The sequence below is a fragment of the Sander lucioperca genome, chromosome 1 (genome assembly GCF_008315115.2).
Source record: "Sander lucioperca isolate FBNREF2018 chromosome 1, SLUC_FBN_1.2, whole genome shotgun sequence".
Taxonomy (NCBI): Eukaryota; Metazoa; Chordata; class Actinopteri; order Perciformes; family Percidae; genus Sander; species Sander lucioperca.
Genome location: NC_050173.1, coordinates 21249596 through 21268365, shown reverse-complemented (window position 1 = coordinate 21268365; position 18770 = coordinate 21249596). Strand labels below are relative to the sequence as shown.

General features: G+C 39.9%; 1 protein-coding gene across 1 annotated transcript; it reads left to right on the top strand.

The window, feature by feature from the left end:
• Positions 1-2215: 2215 nt before the first annotated feature.
• pi15a (peptidase inhibitor 15a) lies at positions 2216-8006 on the top strand. Its single transcript, XM_031282207.2, has 6 exons — positions 2216-2427; positions 2575-2900; positions 3781-3899; positions 4982-5114; positions 5190-5305; positions 6302-8006. The coding sequence occupies exons 2-6, from the start codon at positions 2625-2627 to the stop codon at positions 6435-6437; spliced, it is 780 nt and encodes a 259-aa protein (XP_031138067.1). The 5' UTR covers positions 2216-2427; positions 2575-2624; the 3' UTR covers positions 6438-8006.
• Positions 8007-18770: the final 10764 nt, after the last annotated feature.

Sequence of the window (18770 nt, the reverse complement as noted above, 5' to 3'; positions counted from 1 at the left end):
AAAAACAGATGATTGGTTGTTTTGGTCTTGGGTTTATTGTTCAGATGCACATGATGCTATACACTATTTACTCAAAATCTTTTAGATTTTAAATTATTTTGGCTTGGTTAGATGCATCTAGAATCCTAACCAATGCAACACTTATTGAAGCTGTCTATTGTCTGTATGCCTCTTTCTTGCTTTCCCTCTTGCTCACCACTGCACCTCATTCTCTCTGCTGTACTGGCATCAACACTGGGCTTCGAGAGGCCTTCAGAGAGGGGGGAAGCGTGGGGGAAACTTGGAACAATATATTGTAGGTAAATAAATGCTCTGTCTGAAAAAGAATGCCTTTCCAAAACAGACCCAAGGCCCCTCAGAGCAGCATGTGCCCCAAATAATGCCCTAATTACTCCGATAATATGATAATAATGCTTCAACCTATTTTGAAGTCACTGGGTTCACTACACAAACAAGTACCAGCACTCTGAGACTGAGGGAATATCATCTGAGCCTTATGGAGACTGCAAGTAACGAAACTGTGTATGTGTGTGTGTGTGTGTGTGTGTGTGTGTGTCTGGTTTTCCACAATGACACTAAACTTTTGACTCTATTGTTCAGTCTTGGATCAGAAGCTTATGGCCAAATAAATATGAAGACAGTGTGAAATGCTGTGAAACAAGTGTATGTTAAGCTAATCTGATAATATGGACAATAATATGGCTATAAACCTGGGGATGGGATCACCGAGCATCGTGTTGATCAGAATCTTTGGCTGGCGTGCCGTGCTGGCTGGAGAGTGGCCTGACTATTAATACCAGATGAGAGGATGAGTCAAAATACTGAGCAGATGTGATGGTGCATAGTCATAACAGAAACAAAAAAAACTAAATCACATAATTTCTCAAAATATAGGCTATTGAATGGATTTAATCAATATATATATTGGTTGTTGAGTATAGTTCTGTGGAAATAGCTGGAAAATATTATAAAAAGCAGATTCTTTCTCTTTTTTATTTTACAGTAGGCTACAAGTACAGAGTTTACTCAGAGGTAGCTCATGGTCTCGTTGAGTTTGGAATTAAGGCTGCTTTCTCATTGTACAAGTTTTTCTTTCTGAAAATAAATAATATTATAAATAAAATAATCATAAAATACATAAAGCTGACATTACATCTCCAATCCTCTTGCACACTGATAACTTTAAATATTTGAAGTTTTTCCTGTTAAAATTCAAGGCTCAACAGGGCATTCTGCTTAGTGTCCTGACATGAAGCAGAGTCCTGGATCAGGTATAGGAAGTAAAGATATTTAACTAATCTGTCATGATTTTTCTAACTCTTTCCATCGAGCCTTCAGTCATTTGAGGAAGAGCAGCAGCCGTGGAGAGTAGGATGGAATGAAACAGAGGAGTTAATCGTTGCTGTGCACCACTCTTGAGTAATATATATCCCTTCCATTAATTCCAGCACCTGAAAAGTACATCACTTCCTAGAAGATTTTTTGGGAAAGCACCAGTTGTCGGCAACAAGAGAGGAGGAGGGACAGAGCGAGAGAAGAAAAAAGGGGGAGGAAAATTGTTCCTGCGTCACGTTTCTTTAATTTGTTCACCAGCTGCCAATGAAATGATGACCTGCAGAGTTTTTTTTTCTCTCTCTTGGCTCTGCATTTGCCCTGGCAAACCACACAGCTGGAGCTACACACTGAACAAGTGTAATCTTTATAGTATAATGAATATGACAAAGAAGATTAATAGGACACATGGACGCAGCTCTCACACTGATTTGACTCATAAAAACTGCTGGCTTCCTCCCACCCATGAGTTCATGTGGATGTCCTGACCAGTGACCAGTGGAGCGTGTGGCAAGTGCAAATTGTATCACCTTTATATGGAGCTGATGTGACAAAGTGATTGTTAAGAGCTTCATTCAAGTCAAGTCAGTCAATATTGTGAGATTGAGGGTTCATACGTATTTAAATAAATATAAATTATAAATCACATCCATAGCAACATACTTCACACTTGCTTTTTGAGAAGCTAGGAACCTAGGCATAAATAGTCATGTATTATGCTCTATCCACCTTGGTGTACTTTGTTAATTAAATGTTGTCCTTCCACATCCTGCAGCTGCCCAAACCTAAAGCAGATGCTGTGATGAAATTGAGCAAGATTTGCCAGAAATGGTTTCGGAAAAACCAAACATATGCTGTGTTTCAGGTGACAAGGAGGGGCTGTGCGTCTACCTCCAAGGCAGGCGCACTTCCTGCATTGTCCACTGCAATAGCCTATATAAACCCCCAATAGACGGACTTCTCCTCAAGCACTCACTAAGTTTGCAAAGCGCAAAAACTCCTCACTTGCCCTCCCTCTCTCCAATCCATTGCTGAGTCTTTAGAGGTGACGCAGCCTTGGCAACGCAGGCACAAGGTACCGCTGCGCAAGAAAAGGTAGGACCAAATATTGTGTGGAGGAATGTCACTGGTATTTATGTCCTGCGTTGGAGGATTGAAGCTAAGCATGTCTGAATTTAAAATGCCTCTTATTTGTGCGCACCGCGGCAACACTTTAAGTTTGTCTTCGTGCTTTCTTTTCAGATCACTCCAAGACGCGGGATATTCTGTCTGCAGTTTCCAAAAAAACAAACATGAAACTTCAGTTATTTGCCGTAGAACTAATACTTCTGTGCATATCTTGCGGAGCAAGTGCATTGGCAACAACTATTCCTGCTGTCTCCACGTCCTTGCCAGCCGCCAATTTCACCAATCTAGGCGCAGCGCACAGCTATGGAACCGACACCACGACTATTTCCAAAAGCAGGAGGAAGCGTTACATTAGTCAGAACGACATGCTTGCCATTCTTGACTACCATAACAAAGTAAGAGGGAAGGTGTTTCCCCCAGCTTCCAATATGGAATACATGGTAAGTGAAAGCTTGCATTCAAACTTAATTAATGTGCATGTATTTTCATATTCCTGGAACCATGTACAGTATACCTCCTCCTCCTTAGAATGTTTTATTATTATGTTCTGCTAATGACCAACGAGCATGCGTCAAGTGAAATAATAAGAGGTGATGGAGAAGCAGCACATTCAGCTGTTGAGCAGATTGCACTGCAGGAGACCACCAAAGTAGTAATGGGGTCATGTATGGTACCAGTAGCCTGCTGACAGTGTAATATGGAGAGAGTGGTCACTTGATGGCAAAATCCCAACATTTCTGAGTCAGACTTTTAATTTCATCTATAGCTCATTACTTTGAGCTGCAAAATAAAATGCCATGGTGTGAAGCAGTATAATGCTTGTTTTACTTTGAAAGGTTGTTCCAGCAACTGTGTCAGACGAACACAGCAACTCAGCTATCATATTTTCATGCTTTAAATTGGCAGCATCTCCATCCTCTGTAGTTGCACGGGTAATGAGATGCAAAACTGACAAAACTCCTGTAGAATGAAGTCATTGGGGGAAATCTCTCCTCATTGCTCCACTTACAAACCATTCCCAATGAAACCATTCATGAGTGTGGCTGTTGATAAGTTTGGTATTCTTAAACCAATGCTATCCAACTCCCTGTCTATTCAGTGAAAGAGTTACATTGGACACTGGGCAATGAACATTCTCCGCTTATGTAACTGATTTGATGGATGACTTGTGCTCCTTGGCATGGCAACACCTGTAACAGTGCTATGAACTCAAGTGGCAAATCTTATCTCACATCTCACTGCTAAATGAAGATCTATAGTGTTGATATTTTCAGTTATGTAATGGGTTTCCACGTTCCCACCATATGCCTGTGTGTTTAGGTGTGGGACGAAACCCTGGCTAAGACAGCCGAGGACTGGGCTCATGCCTGCCTGTGGGAGCACGGGCCACCTCACCTCCTCAGGTTCCTGGGTCAAAACCTCTCCGTCAGGACAGGACGGTGAGTGACCTTTGACTCCCCTCCCCCTCCCCGACATCTGCTGCTCCTCTCAGGGATGACTCTCTGTCTCGCTGCAGTCATGGTCGTTGCCTTGCCGCCCCCTTTTTCTTTCTCCTAAAGGTTTTTGCACTGTGACCCGGTGACTGCTTGAGGAATGCTCCTGTGACCCTTCAAATAAACAAAAGTTGTGTTTTCAGCCATGACCCCTGAGGACAAAGGCGCATCCCTTTAGTGGGTCTTGATTTTCCATTTGGAAACACAGGGCACCTTCACATGTTCGTACACTCTTTTTTTATTTTATTGAGGAACATCATGAGACTCAAGGGAATACTGCTCATTCTGATTATTCCTCGTGGCTCGCTAGGGAGTTCTTTAGTAATGTTATTTCATAAAAAACTACTAGATCTAAGTAGTAATAAGATTCTGCAGAGCATGTTTGGATATCTTACAAATAAACCTGACCGTTGTGAAAACTATCACAAGAACTCAATCTTTGTTAAGTATTAAAATCGTTGCTGTTTGGCTGCAAACTCTGAAGCTCTGGCACATTTCATAAACAAGGGCATTCATAAAATGCCATTCATGGTAACTCTCCAGTTCACAATATGACAAAATGTTAGAACATTTTAGATCTTCCCTTTACTTGAGCCGCATGTCCTGAAACACCATAAATGACTTGGAAACAATTTGAAAAAAAGAATCCAGTCAAATTCACAAGAAATATTAAAAATGGTTGGTTCAATAACTGTGGGAGGAAACCAGAGCAACTTGAGGGAACGCACACAAATATGGAAATAACTGAAATCTGTAAATGCTACACACACACAGGGCTGAGATTTGAAACAATGGAGCTTTTTGCTGTGAAGCAAGAATCACAGGCCCAAGTCAGTGTCTTAAAGTTTTCTGTGTTCCGCAAAACACCTACAGCCAAACTGCACATCCACCTCTTACTATTTTTTCCTAAAATATATTGATAATTGGCAAATCATAGCTTGAATCTCTGTCCGGTGACAAGGTCAGCCTGTATTAGTTGCTTATCATTAGTTGTACAGTATAGTTTACAGTCTGTCTTCTGTTCACAGCTATCGATCCATTCTCCAGCTGGTGAAGCCTTGGTACGATGAGGTCAAGGATTACTCCTTTCCCTACCCCCGCGACTGCAACCCTCGATGCCCTCTCAGATGCTATGGACCCATGTGTACCCATTATACACAGGTACACAGACAACAATGAGTATTACATACTATGAATTGGTGTAACAATGGCATTAATTGACATCTTTTTTTGCAGATGGTGTGGGCAACATCCAACAAAGTAGGCTGTGCTGTTCACACGTGTCATAATATGAACGTATGGGGTTCAGTGTGGAAACGGGCAACGTATTTAGTTTGCAACTACTCACCCAAGTAAGTGTACTTTAAATACATGCCGTAAGGAAGCCTGTTAATTCTAAAGAACCTGTTAACCTGATGACGGTGGCTTAATCCCGACACAGACGCCTCTGTTGTGTGCTGAGTTGTGAAATGCCACCCATGTTGCCGGGAGATTCAGATAACCTCGATACAAGCCTGTGAACCGGTACCACATAACCAAAGCTCCGGAGAGCCACGAAACAGGAGAAAAATTCTCGAAAAAATTCCAAGACTCAAAGCCTGTTGGGACTTGTGACTGACATGTGAGCCAGGTTCTTTAATCCCACTGGTTTGAGACATATGTAAGAGTAACAGGCTCAGGACATTGAGGCTGCTATAACACCAGACGGCACTGGCATCTTGAGTCTGGGTGGTGTCCAGATAGCTGGTTACCATTTACATTTTCAGTGATACGCTTGCTGAAGTCGGATTTCTCATTTGCTCAGAAAGTACAGATCGCTAAATAAGTGATATTCTGCTCTCGACAAAGCAATCTTATTATGACATCATTTTAATCTCATTTTAAGGTCCATTTGATGATGTTCTGGTGCCACATCCACGCTGTGAAAAGGGCTTTATAAATACATTTTACGTCATCTTCATCAGCAGATAGATTTTGAACAGTTGTCAGGGAATACCAAAATGTTCAAAACAGCTACGAAATGGACATTCAAATGAGATTGTCAAGAATGAACTTTTAACATCAATATTTTCCTCTTTAAAACTGACAAACTGTTTCTCTAATTTATTCCTTGTGCACACATATTCATATAAATCCATATTATTCATATTTTTGTAGGAAGACATTTGTTTATGTAGAACCTGGCCACATTGAACCTCTCCTATACCTGATCATCAATTCATCATCTTTGATTCCAGCATTTAGACATATTTAAACAAGATATGCTGGTTCAAGTTGAAAATATATTTAAAATAGACTCTCTGGTTACATCTAACTCCATTGACACTGTACATGTTTCTGTCTTCCAGGGGTAACTGGATCGGAGAGGCCCCCTACAAAGTAGGTGTACCCTGCTCCGCCTGCCCTCCCAGCTACGGGGGTTCTTGCAGCAACAACATGTGCTTCCCCGCTCTCAAGACAAACTACCTGCACTGGTTCAAATAAACACAGGTTTCCTCTCGACATAAGCTGACAACCTACAGTACCACAGAGACATTATTTTAATCCCTTAAGGATTTGCACAACAGTCGTGGACCACACTATTTTGTATATATGGACTTATTTAAAGACACAAACATACATTTGAAGGCAGCAGACAATTTTGATGACTTGTAAATAAACTGTAAATTAATTTGTTACATGACTATTTGAATTGATGAAATATAATTTATGTGTGGAATGGGTCCTTAAACACAGTATATACTGTATGTGGTGCTGCATATTTCACTATGTTTGCTTACCATTGACAATGTGGTAATTAAGGACGTAATAAGATCATAGCTGCTCATACCTGCTCACTTTGGTGCTATGGGAATCACACCTTCATGTTGTGTGCTCCTTCACAGGAATGGTGTGATATAAAGATCAAAGCTTTTGACCTCAGAGGGTAAAACCTACACACTGGCAGTGTCAGCTTTGTAGCTGCTGTAGGTAGGCTACATCAAACTTCATACTCAAGTCTATTGCAATTTCCATTTGTGTCCTGGAACAAATTGGCAACAATTTGTTGACAAAAGTGCACTTACTGTAAACTGAAAATATATGACAAAATGAATACACTTCAGTCAGATTGAGAGGTCTTTATTTGAAGGCGTGATGCTAGCATAGATGACGCCTCTGTTGTCAAAAGCCGTTTGTTTCAACATTAGTGCATTTGCAGTTTTAATCTGCATTGATTAGGTTGTGTTTCATTACAAACGTTTCACAGGTTTCATTCGTATTATATATAATATTTATGCTACAGAGAGCACATAGAATAAATCTGACCCACATATCTGTTTTATAATCATATTTGTACACGGTGTATTGGTATATTATATACCAGTATATTGATATATTGAAACAATTCTATTGTTAATATTTTGTTATGATCACTGATGTAGTTTGGTTTTTGGAGTTAATAGGCACTCAAGTGCACCTTAATTTTTTCAAAATTTCCAAAATATCAGGAAATTATTTTTTTGTACATGTAGATAATCATTATACAAGACTATCCTAAAACAAGTATACTGTAAGTTATTCATTTTTATATGGGGAAAAATATTTAATTGATATTAATTTTTGTATTGTTTTGTAAAAGAATTGTAAATATATCTGAATGATTAAAACGTACTGAATATGGTTCATTTGCATGTCAACTTTTATAATTTTTAAGGAAATAATGTAAAGTAACTTACAGTAACTTACACTTAAAGGTACTATTTCTATGAACTAAGCACTAGCATAATGTTGGCAAGTGAATGCCTCAACACTTTTAACTTTGGCAAATGCATCAGAATTTCTTTTCAAATTGGGACAGTTTCTGAGAAGGACAAAATCAGCAGTGTGATGGAGACATATACAAATACAACAAAAAATGTAGCCATTGATGCAAACCATAGTGGGAAATTATGCTTTACAAAATAGGAACATATTCCGCACTGACTGTATTTAAATCAACAACAAGCTATTTATGCCACGAACTGCGCTTTTCCTGTTGTGTTTTGTATTTGTAATAAAAATGGTCTATTTTGATTGTGTCTTTAATTTTTTTTTTACAATTCAACCCATGCCTTGCCCTTGGCCAAAAAAAGTATCATTGTCCATTGTCTGGGGCTGTGTTGTCTGAACTCTTCCTCATGTCGGATATTGATTAGAGGTTCTGCCCACAGTACCAATCTGGCTCTTTGATTCTCAGCTTTCACTTTCAATTCAAATGGTGCCATTGCAAAGTCCCACATCCTGCGTATCAAAGGTTGAGAGGGAGAAGAGAAAACATGCTGGGACTACATCTGAATCCTAATAAGAGAAGGTTGACTTTGGCCCCATCTATCAATGTCTACACAAATGAACAGACAACTAATAGGATTTCAGGGGACCCTCCTGTTTGAGTTTGTCCAATGAAACCATTGACCTCAGAGGGAAAAACAGGGAGCAGAGTGGAAGGAAAAAGACAGTCTGAAATAAATTGACATTTTCTTGCTCTACAACTTTAAAAATTGTGTGCATAGTATGATTGAGAAAGTAGGAGAGAGTTGGTGAGAGGTAGGAACAAAGAGGGGGAGCCATAAATGTTCTGATGTGTTGGGCAGATGCTGCAGCTTTTACTCTTTTCTCCAGCTGGGACTGCTGGATATGATTCTGGGCCATCCTTCATCAAAATGATATGCGTGAGATCAACAGGTTATCAAGCAAACAAATTAACAAACCAACAAGACTATGAAGATCTGCATTAGTTCAAAGCAAACTGGGCTGCAGAAAACATCTCTCAGGCTGAAACGTTTGCTGCACTGCAATGCACTTTGGCAGGCTGGAATACAATGCCTGACATTTTAATACTAAACTTTGCATAGCGTGAACTTTTTAAACCACTTCCTGCACTTAATTAAGAAGCTTCATCTACGCAGCCAGCCCTAAAAGACCAGCACACTCCCTGGAATCAACCAGCAGAGAGTTTTCGAGGAACACATTAGTATGCGTGGGAAAAATCCTTCTGTCTGAGCAGATGCCTGACATGGAGCCAAACAGATGATTGGTGGATATTCAAAAGGCACATCAGATGGATGATGAGTTAGACAATCTGCTGCTGACATTTACCTGGCTTATGTATCAGTGGCAGAGGCAGAGCAAATGTTAAGGATATGGCCTTGCGTTAGGATGAAAGCAGCCTCTGATGGTTCAGGGATACGAACAAAAAAACTCCTGCAAATAAAGTGATTCAACTGTCCCATTAACTTACACCTTCAAATTAAATTTCAACAGCTTTCATCACTTACACTTAACTGACCCACCCACCCACTATGATGTCAATTGACATCATATTTGTATTGTTGAGCTGACACTTCAACTGCTTTCAGATCTTACAATTCACCTACATTTCAGCTACGTACACTCCTCTCTCTTACTACTCTCATCCAACTTTCACTATTCATAGACAATTTATTTCAACAGCTTTCAGTGCACACACTTAACTATGTTCAACACTTCAACTGACTTGTCACTTGCTTTCATCTCTCACTATTCAAATGATAATTCACTTGCTTTAATCTATTTATTTTCAAATGGCATGTCAACTCTTTTTACCACTTACACACAGACTGACGCTTTAAACCCTTTCAGGTCTCAACAAGCGTTTTTAACTTCCACTGTTCATACACAATTTACTTCAACTGCTTTCAGTGCTTACGCTTCAGCCATCATTTTAACTCTAATCTATCAGTTTATACACTTGAACTGACAATTCCTTCCTGGTCCTCCACTTTCAACTCAGTTTATAACCTACATTTCAACTGACATTGCAACTGACACATCAACTTCGTTCATCACTTCCATTTTAAAGTGCTCATATTATGTTTTTTGGCTTTTTCCCTTTCCTTTATTGTGTTATATATCTCTTTTGTGCACGTTATAGGTTTACAAAGTGAAAAAGCCCAAAGTCCACCCCAAAGGGAGTTATCATCTCCTACAGAAAACACTGTTCACAAACTGCTTGAGACAGCTCTATTGTAGTCCAGCCTTTACTTCTGTGACAAACGTGCATCATTTTGCGTCATTTTGTAACACAGGTCATAATGCTCGCCTTGCTGCTAGTGTGGCACACCCTCAAACCAAGCTAGTTAGAGCGGAGGCGTGAAGAGTTCAGATAGTTGTATCGCCATGTCCAAGAGACAGTGCAGAGTAAAAACGTTACGTATGAAAGACAAATTTGTTGACATTTAAATAACTTACCACTTTCAAACGTCTTGCTCCAGCAAAAGCTGGTTCGGGTTGTTCTGCCTGTGTTTTGGGATCAGACTCAGGTTCGAACATGTACGGCTGAGCCAAAAACATGGTTAACGGCTAAGCATGTTTGTTTTGGATCACACTAGCGCACTTGTCAGGGCCCATCCTACTCTGCTTCTGACTGGCTAGTAGTCCTTACCTAGGGTACTGTGCATGTGCGACTCCCAACAAAGATGGAATAGAAGTGAGATGCCTCACTCGGTACCTAAAACGGAGAGCTCAACACACGGTGAAAAGAGGAGCAGCAGCAGTAGCCTACAATAACAATATGTTTTTTGAAAATTAAACCATGTAAACCTATTCTGGTACAACCTCTAAATACAATTTTGAACCTGAAAGTAAGTCTTTAACTGCTATTTGTGCTTCTTTCAGCATCTGTATTTCAAATGTTTTATTTCAAAAATGTCAGTGCGGCGCATACAGTAGGCTACATACATTGTCTTCAAATTGCTTGGTCTGATGGTACTCTATTGTTCTTTTATTTCATGAATTCCTCACCCAGCCGAGGTTAGTAAAGCAAGAAGGATAACACCTTTGATGAGCTCACTTGAAGACCTAGAGGAAGGAGAGAGAAACAATCAGAAAGACAGGGAGAAGAAACAGACATTTTCAGTCTCCAGTTGCTAAAGCAATAAATCCTATTCAACTAGCTTATACTACTGAGGCCACGATGACGCATCTTTAAGCTCATCCGAAGGTGCACCACTTTTCCTAATAACACACGTAAATTAGACCTGTCAGATAAACTGTTTGCTAAAACAGTTTTGCCTCCCTAAAGTGTGAAGGTGGTGAAACGTTTATTGGGAAAGAAGATGGAGACTTCATAGGGACCACAGCAGGGTGATAGATTATTACAGTAACAGGGAGAGGGTGAGGTTGGGGGAGTCAGTTTCCAAAATGTGCAAGCAGCCATCCAACTCCAATAATGGTGAGAAGTATAAGTTTGAGTGAGTACAATACTGAAAGGGGGATAAATCTTTTGCGAAGGGGGCTCGGTAATGATTCAGAGGTTTGCTGATGTTTGTTCTGCAGCTGCAGAAAATTGCTCCTCTCCTCTCATCTCCTCTCCTCTCCTCTCTGTACTCTACAACCTCTCTGCCCTCCCTGACTTCAAGCACAGAATGTTTGAAAACTTGGCTTCTCTGTGCCTCCAGGGGGATATTGGGAGAGTCTTTTTTTCTAATTTTTTTTTCTTTTCTGTCTCTGTTGGACGCACAACAACTATGTTTATTTTGCTCCCCTTGCAGCTCAACCATCGGAAATGCAGCATGTGCCTTTATTCTGGATGTAAGAAACAGCAGTTAACATTACATACATTACAAGACATTTGATTAGGTCAGGCAGGAGTATGTTGACATATGTGTTTCCCAGAGACTGATGTCAGCTACTTGAAGCATGTTTTGGTATCTCCTTAAATGTTGGCATGTACATGTTAAAACCCTTTTGCGACCATAAATCTCTCGGGGCAGTAGAGTTAACTGCAGGGCTCCTTTTTGCACTCCTTCGTCTTTTACATTGGATGACCTTACTTCAAACAAGGAGTAAAAAATAAAGTTTTTTAGGTACACAAATCATTTGCGGTGTCTCAGGTGTCTATTTTGGTCTATAAAGGTGTTTATTTAAGAGAGTGCCGCCATAACATGTGGGAAAACATTTTTCATTTTTTTCCCAGGTTTTCATGGTTGAATTTACATGTACTCTCTATGCTAGCAACGTGCTGACGCTTCATCCCTCAACCATGATGAAATAAGACACCATTTTGGTTTACGTTATGGTCACTTTTCTCGTCTAGTGACTTTTCCTTGGCAAAGTAAGCTCCTCACATGGTCAAGTAAAATATAAATAAAGCATATCTGGCATACCTCAGTATAGATATTCCATTTTATGACAAAGGACATAAGCTGGTGTTATGTAATAAACGTGTGTAGTCTGTATTCACCTCATATGTCACATTAAAAGTAATGACATGTTGTCGATCCAACATGTCAGACCCTGGCACTGTTTATCTCCACCACAGTAGCTATAAGAATCAATCTACAGTATGTCCAACCTTGAGGCAGACTAGACATGTACCTTCTGATTCAGTCTAAGAACATAAACTGAGGCAAAGGTGGCCCATGTTCTGTGTTTGCCCTCCATATCCTACTGTATTCTTTGTTTTGGACAGGGCTACGTTAGCCTCCTTGCGGGGCCTAGTAGGGACTTCAGACGAGCGACATCCTGCAGCTGCAAGATGTGAGCCAAAATCAATGTCCTCTCAGAAGTGCAGCGCTGGGAAAGCGCTGCATACTGTAATCAGATGGGCTTTCCTCCTTCACTCTCAACTCTTTTTTATACCTGTAGTCAACTAGCTCACAGAGGCGTTGATGCCTATACTGGCTTACACTACATTGACCTCTTTGTGCTCATGATGTATTGTAGCATTACGTGATTTCCTCTAATAGGATATTGTGTACAAAGACAAGACATTCACAAAATGTTTAATTCTTCTATTACCTCAACTCATAAAAACAACTCTAGCAAAGTTAAAGTCAAGTCAAAGTGTTGTGTCATCCTATGAGGCAAACCAGCCCACATATCAAATCCAAGAGAATGCATGATTATTGCATTCTCTCCAGAAGACTGCATTTGGCATTGTTGTGAAATGTCTTGGTTTCAACTGGTTTGCACCACAAGCAGCAATCCATTAAAAGTTCAGCACAGAGAAGCAAAACACACTCTGAAACTGTGTAATAGGAGTTTCTAGAATAACTTAATTGGAGGCTCCGTACAATTTGACATTAAACAAAGGGAATTTGGGTACCCACAATTCCCCAGCTCCCAGTGTCTCTGCATTATCAGTTTACCACAACGTTAGTCTTTTTGTTGGCTCAAGATCTTAGTGTAACAGACTGGGAGATGGATAAGTTCCCTCAGGCTTGCAAGACAATGCCAAGAGTTGCCTTTGTGGTACAAAAGTGGGGAAGCTGAAACATTTTTGTTTGTCATCATGAACTAGTTTTATGTTTTTTCTTTTCCTTTTCCAAACTGATCCACTAAGAGATGCACTTTGTCAAAAAGTTATAGCATGCTGATTGTATGTTAAAGGACACTGACATCTGGTGGTTATGTGAAAAGTGTACTAGTAGTCTGAATCTATTAAAAGCCACTACAGTTCAGGATTAAAAACCCAAGTGTAAATCAAGGACTGCTGTATGTCATGTAATGACACTGAAGATTGCAGTCAATTTTATCATGTGATCTTGTAAAAGAAAGAAACTCATTGATTTTTTTCCAACTTCTATCCACTGTTGCGATGATAAATTACTGATATTTATAGTTTACGAATTACGGATTCAATTGTATTTCCTGTATATTGTTAGTTTATTTAACATAGTGAATCTTAATTCAGGCGTATTTAGACTGCTGTATATAACTAAGTATTTAATTTATATGCAAGACTTACACCTCATGTTTCTGTGTACATAAAGTATATGGGGGAACATATGGAAGACTTCATGGAGCTCTCTTCAAGTTGTGACAGACACCAAGTGGAAAACACACAGACGTACACTTGCTATAAAACACACAAGGCTGGCAGGTAAATTGTGTTACATGAGGAGGACAATGGGTTGAAAAAAAGTTAAAGTTTAAGTTAAACTTTGAATGCAGGACTTTTACTTGTAATGGGTATTAGGGTATTTGTACTTTTACTTATGTAAAGGCAACTGAAAAGCCTACTGAACACCTTAAACATTAAAACAACACAACAGGGAAACTAGACATTTGAATCTAAGCCAATAATATCTTGGTTTATTTTAAAGGGAACATTCAATGTTGTGGAGAAAGAAAAAAAAACTGCAGAATTTACAAAATACAGCCCTCGTCAAGCAGCTCTTCCCTCTCTGTCCTAAGCCCATACCACCAGACGAGCACAGGCATACATGTTTGCATGCGCTTCATTCAGTAACCTGTACGAGTACTAGTCATTCATTTCAATCATCCCCATTGTGATTGTGATCCCAAAGTCGTTATATAGTGGCAATTCTATAAGAATTACCGTCCTGTTTTCATTGCAAACTTGTGGGCCTGTAAAGCCCTTTGAGATGGCGTACTGTGATTCAAGGCTCTAGCTAGCTACATAAACGTGAACTGGAACTAGCCGCAGCCGTGCGTCTTTGACTATACGGATAGCAGAAGGCTAAACTATTAGCAACATTTTCTCTCCATCTCTGAAACACTTTGCCTATATTGACACGTTTTATCACGTTTGTTGTCAGACTCTCTTTTAGATTCTTTATTTTTGATAAGTCAGTCTTCCTGCTTTTAGATTGCTTTGTAGTTTAGGCAGTTGTTGCAAATGCTGGAATAGCAACTGCAGGATTCTTCGCCACTGAATCAGGCTTTAAACATCTGAAGGGACGCACATCTGCATTTGTACAGCTAATTAGAAACCCACTCTCTCTGAAATGACCTGTGATTGGTCTAAGTCTCCTCTCACGGGCTACATTTTCTAAAGCCTGAAAACGGAGACAAGAGGAGGTGCAGAAGTCTAGTTTTCTCTCACACCGCATGAATTACAACAGTTATTATAGAATGTTTGTCCAATGAAGCAAAAAAAAAAAAAAACTACCCCAGCTTTAACTGCTTTATACAACTCTGTAGTAACACCTGTGAACAACACAACAATTTATAGTCCGCTGGATTCAGTCCTCACAAATGTATTGGCATCTCTTCACCACAAGGGGGTAGAGGCATACAAACTAAGCCCAACTGAGCTGAAGTAGATATCTGAGGCAGCCTTCTGCTGAACACTGCTGATAATATCACAAAAGCAACGATGTTGAACGTCAAATGACCTTGATGCTCTTTACTCCCATTCTCACCTCAACGCCGTTCCAACGCTCTGACCTCAGTTCAGCTCAACCAGAACCATTAGGGAGCAATGTGCCACATAATGTGGGCCAACAAAAAGCCTTCTTCAAGAGTGTTTATGTAGTCTGCTGTTGTGTCCAGAGGCTACTGTTGTGTGGATGCGGAGTCTGGCACGGCTGATGCATTCTGCTGGGTTCATGGGGTTTCTCGCAAGACCACATGGTGAATGGAGGCGGTACCAAATGCAGCATCTGGAATGGACCCGTGGCTTAACAATGACTGTGGGTGAGATAGAAAGAGAAAGACAAGCAGAGGAATGGAAAGTTAATGTTTGTGTGTGAGAAAGGGAGAGAGGGAAAGTGTGTGTAGACAGAAACATATAGGTAGAGAGGAGGTCGGGTATAAAAGAAAAGAAAAATGTGAAATATTAAAGTAAGGCGGACAGAGTAGCAAGAAGCAGTAGAAAACAATAGATGCAATAAAAAAGAAGGGGATGATAGAGAGAACTCTCATGAAAGGCTGCTAACACAAGAAGCCAAAGCATGAAATCATTTATGTGGCTCTACCGCAGGCACAAATAGTGTATATTTACTGGCAGGCATTGTAATAAACATTAATCAGAGAATGCCTCGTCTGTTACACATGGCTTGACCTAAATTACCACACTGTAAATCATAGAAATCCCTGAGCAGTTGGTAAATATTTCTCTTATCCACACAATTTCATTTTATAGTCGGGGTCAGAGACATGCTCTTACAGTCAGTCTTTGTGTATTTCAGCCTTAACCTTGATGTAGCATAAGTCATTTCATATCCCAAGCCCATTAAACATATTTTGAGTGTTTAAAATAATTGCATGTTTTATGTATTGATTCATATATTTAGGTTATGAAGGCACTAACGCACACACATACACCCTGTCACTCCTTTGCTGCCTCACGTCTCACTCTCTTACTCTCTTACTGTCAAACAGAGACACACACACATTAAGCGCGCTCTTCCTCCCTGTCACACACGCACGCACACACACACACACACACACACACACACACACACACACACACACACACATCTAAATGTAGAGCAGCATTAAATCTAAAGCAAATGAATGAGTGTTTTCGGCAGTGCTTTCCTCCTGGGAATTAGAGTGTTGCTATTTCAGCTGTGGTTTTAGAGGGGGGTCTGCTGGGTCTAACCGCAGAGAGAGGGCTGCTGCTGGGGCTGTGGCTGAGGCCTCTGCTACTGACCCAGGGAGTAGACAGTAAACCCTGGGTTTATGGAAGTTCAGAATGCGGTGGGTCCTCAATGTGAGAGCTCTTGTATCACATTCTGTCCATATACAGAAAAAAGGTTAGACAGCAGAGGCGCCCTGGAAGACAGGATTTTATATACATCTATAGTGCTCAGTACACACTGATCTGGTGCATCTTGAGTGAGTGCAGTGGTGGAATGAAACTTAAGTACTGTACCTGCATGTTTAGTTTGATTTCGGGTATTATATGCTACTTTACACTTCTACTTTTCTACATTTTTGAGGATAATATTGTAGTTATTACTCAGCTACATTTATCTAACAGATACTGGTTACTTTTTAGATTTTACATAAAAAAAACATGATGAGCTTATAAAATAAAAAGCATTGATAGAGATTAATCCAGTGGTTCCAGACCTTTATGACTTGTGAGTCTTTACAAATAAACCAGCACATTAGAGTTTAGATATCTATAAGCAGTTGCACGAAAGAGACATTTCCCCTCCATACTTACAAAATAATAATAAACTTTATTTCTATCTCAAAATGCTTTCCAGAAAAACAGCAAATAAAACCAAGAACAACACAGCCAACAACAATGAAGTAAAATACAAAAAACAGAGGTGTCATAAAGCACCATATATACACTGTATATATATATATATATATATATATATATATACATACACATGTAAGCATACATATATACACACACACATACATACATACATGCCTGTAAATGTACAAAGACATACAGCATGGGCAAGGCAGGGCAGGATGATAAAAACCCAATTCAATATTCATAAACGCTTTCTTATAAAAGTAAGTTTTAAGAAGCGATTTAAAAGATACTAATGATGTGGCGTGTCTAATTTCAGTAGGCAGAGTGTTCCAGAGTCTTGGGGCTCTAACAGCAAAGGCCTGGTTGCCTTTGGTCACAAGCCTAGATCTTGGAACAAGCAGAAGAGCTGCATCCACTGATCGCCCAGGCACATAGGGGGGTCAATAAATCCTCAATGTATTTTGGAGCAAGACCATTCAATGCTTTAAATGTGATCATTAAGGATCTTCTAAGATTGTTTAATTTTGATAACTGGTTGAGGCCCAAAGAGGTCCAATTATCCAATATGTTATTTAAAAAAAGCAAAGATTAGGGAAATGTCTAAATGTGAATACAATTTTTTGTCATAGAATCTAGTTTTTTCTTCTTCCATACCCCATTTATGAATACAGGACTTTTACTTGTAGTGGATTGGTACTTTTACTTAAATGATGAGTATTTCTTCCACCACTGACTATAGACTGTATTGAATAGTTTTAACATGTCCTATTATTTGACCCCACAACCAATCCATGTCTGCCCCAGCTTCCAGAATCTTAAATGTGGTACAGATTATGAATTTTACAAAACTCCATAACTGAACTGCCATTCAGTCCCTGACTCACCTGATGCTATGGGCCAAAACAAAACAAAAACCAGGGTGTCATGGAAACAAGGGGATTTACTGAAAAAGACAGCACAAAGCCACTGCCGGGCATATGGTCGGCCTGGCCAGCGTTTGGTTTATTATGTTTGTCAGGTAAAATACAAGAAGATTGTCTCCCCCTGTGGAAAGTAAGTCTGTACAGGGGGCAAACACACGAGACCTGGTGATTAGCTACTGTTTCCACATGTGCCACAGTTACCAGTGAAAATGACCAGATGACAAAAGACAAAACCTGCCTGTTTCTATTATGGAATTTGTACTGTGCTGCAGCGGAAGGGGAAACAGTGATGACAAGTTCGGGGTTTGGAATTAATAGAGAGTAGGTTTGTGTTTTAATCCCCCCAAGGAGTCACCTGTGAACAGTTAGACTTGGGAGAATGGGGCCACTTTTGCTGGCAGGCCCCACAGAGGAGGAAGATCGGGTTTAAATTAATGTATTTTTGACCAAAGCCAGTTACCAGGTAAGATGGCAACAGTCAGTCAACAGCCTTTACTGAAAGTGCATGTTACTGTTCTGTAGATGAACCAGTGGCAATGAATGACAGAAATCATACACATATCATATCACTAGACTATTATAATAGCTACTTTAGACACAAAATAAGGTTTGAAGATTACAGAGACATATAAAACAAATAAGTGTAACAAGGTCACTGCAGCGCTGTGTAGATTGGTCTGGCAACGCAAGACTAAGGTAACTGTTAAATCACTATTGAGTACAGTAAACAATAACAGTCTCTGCAGGAATATTACAGAAGTGGGTGTTTTTGATGGGTAATACCGACTTTCTGTGCGTTTTAGAGTTTAACTTGCACAATATTGGAGAAAATAAATGTCTGCCTCTAGGCGTAGGCCGAGGTCTTGCCATGACCGAGTGGGCAGTTTCCAACCTTTGGAGAGGCGTGGTCAGGGGCGGCACTCTCGA

Coding starts and splice junctions, on each gene's coding strand:
- pi15a (XM_031282207.2), top strand. CDS start 2,625: ATGAAACTTCAGTTATTTGCCGTAGAACTAATACTTCTGTGCATATCT. Junction 2,901..3,780: donor CTTCCAATATGGAATACATG/GTAAGTGAAAGC, acceptor CTGTGTGTTTAG/GTGTGGGACGAAACCCTGGC. Junction 5,115..5,189: donor TGTGTACCCATTATACACAG/GTACACAGACAA, acceptor CTTTTTTTGCAG/ATGGTGTGGGCAACATCCAA.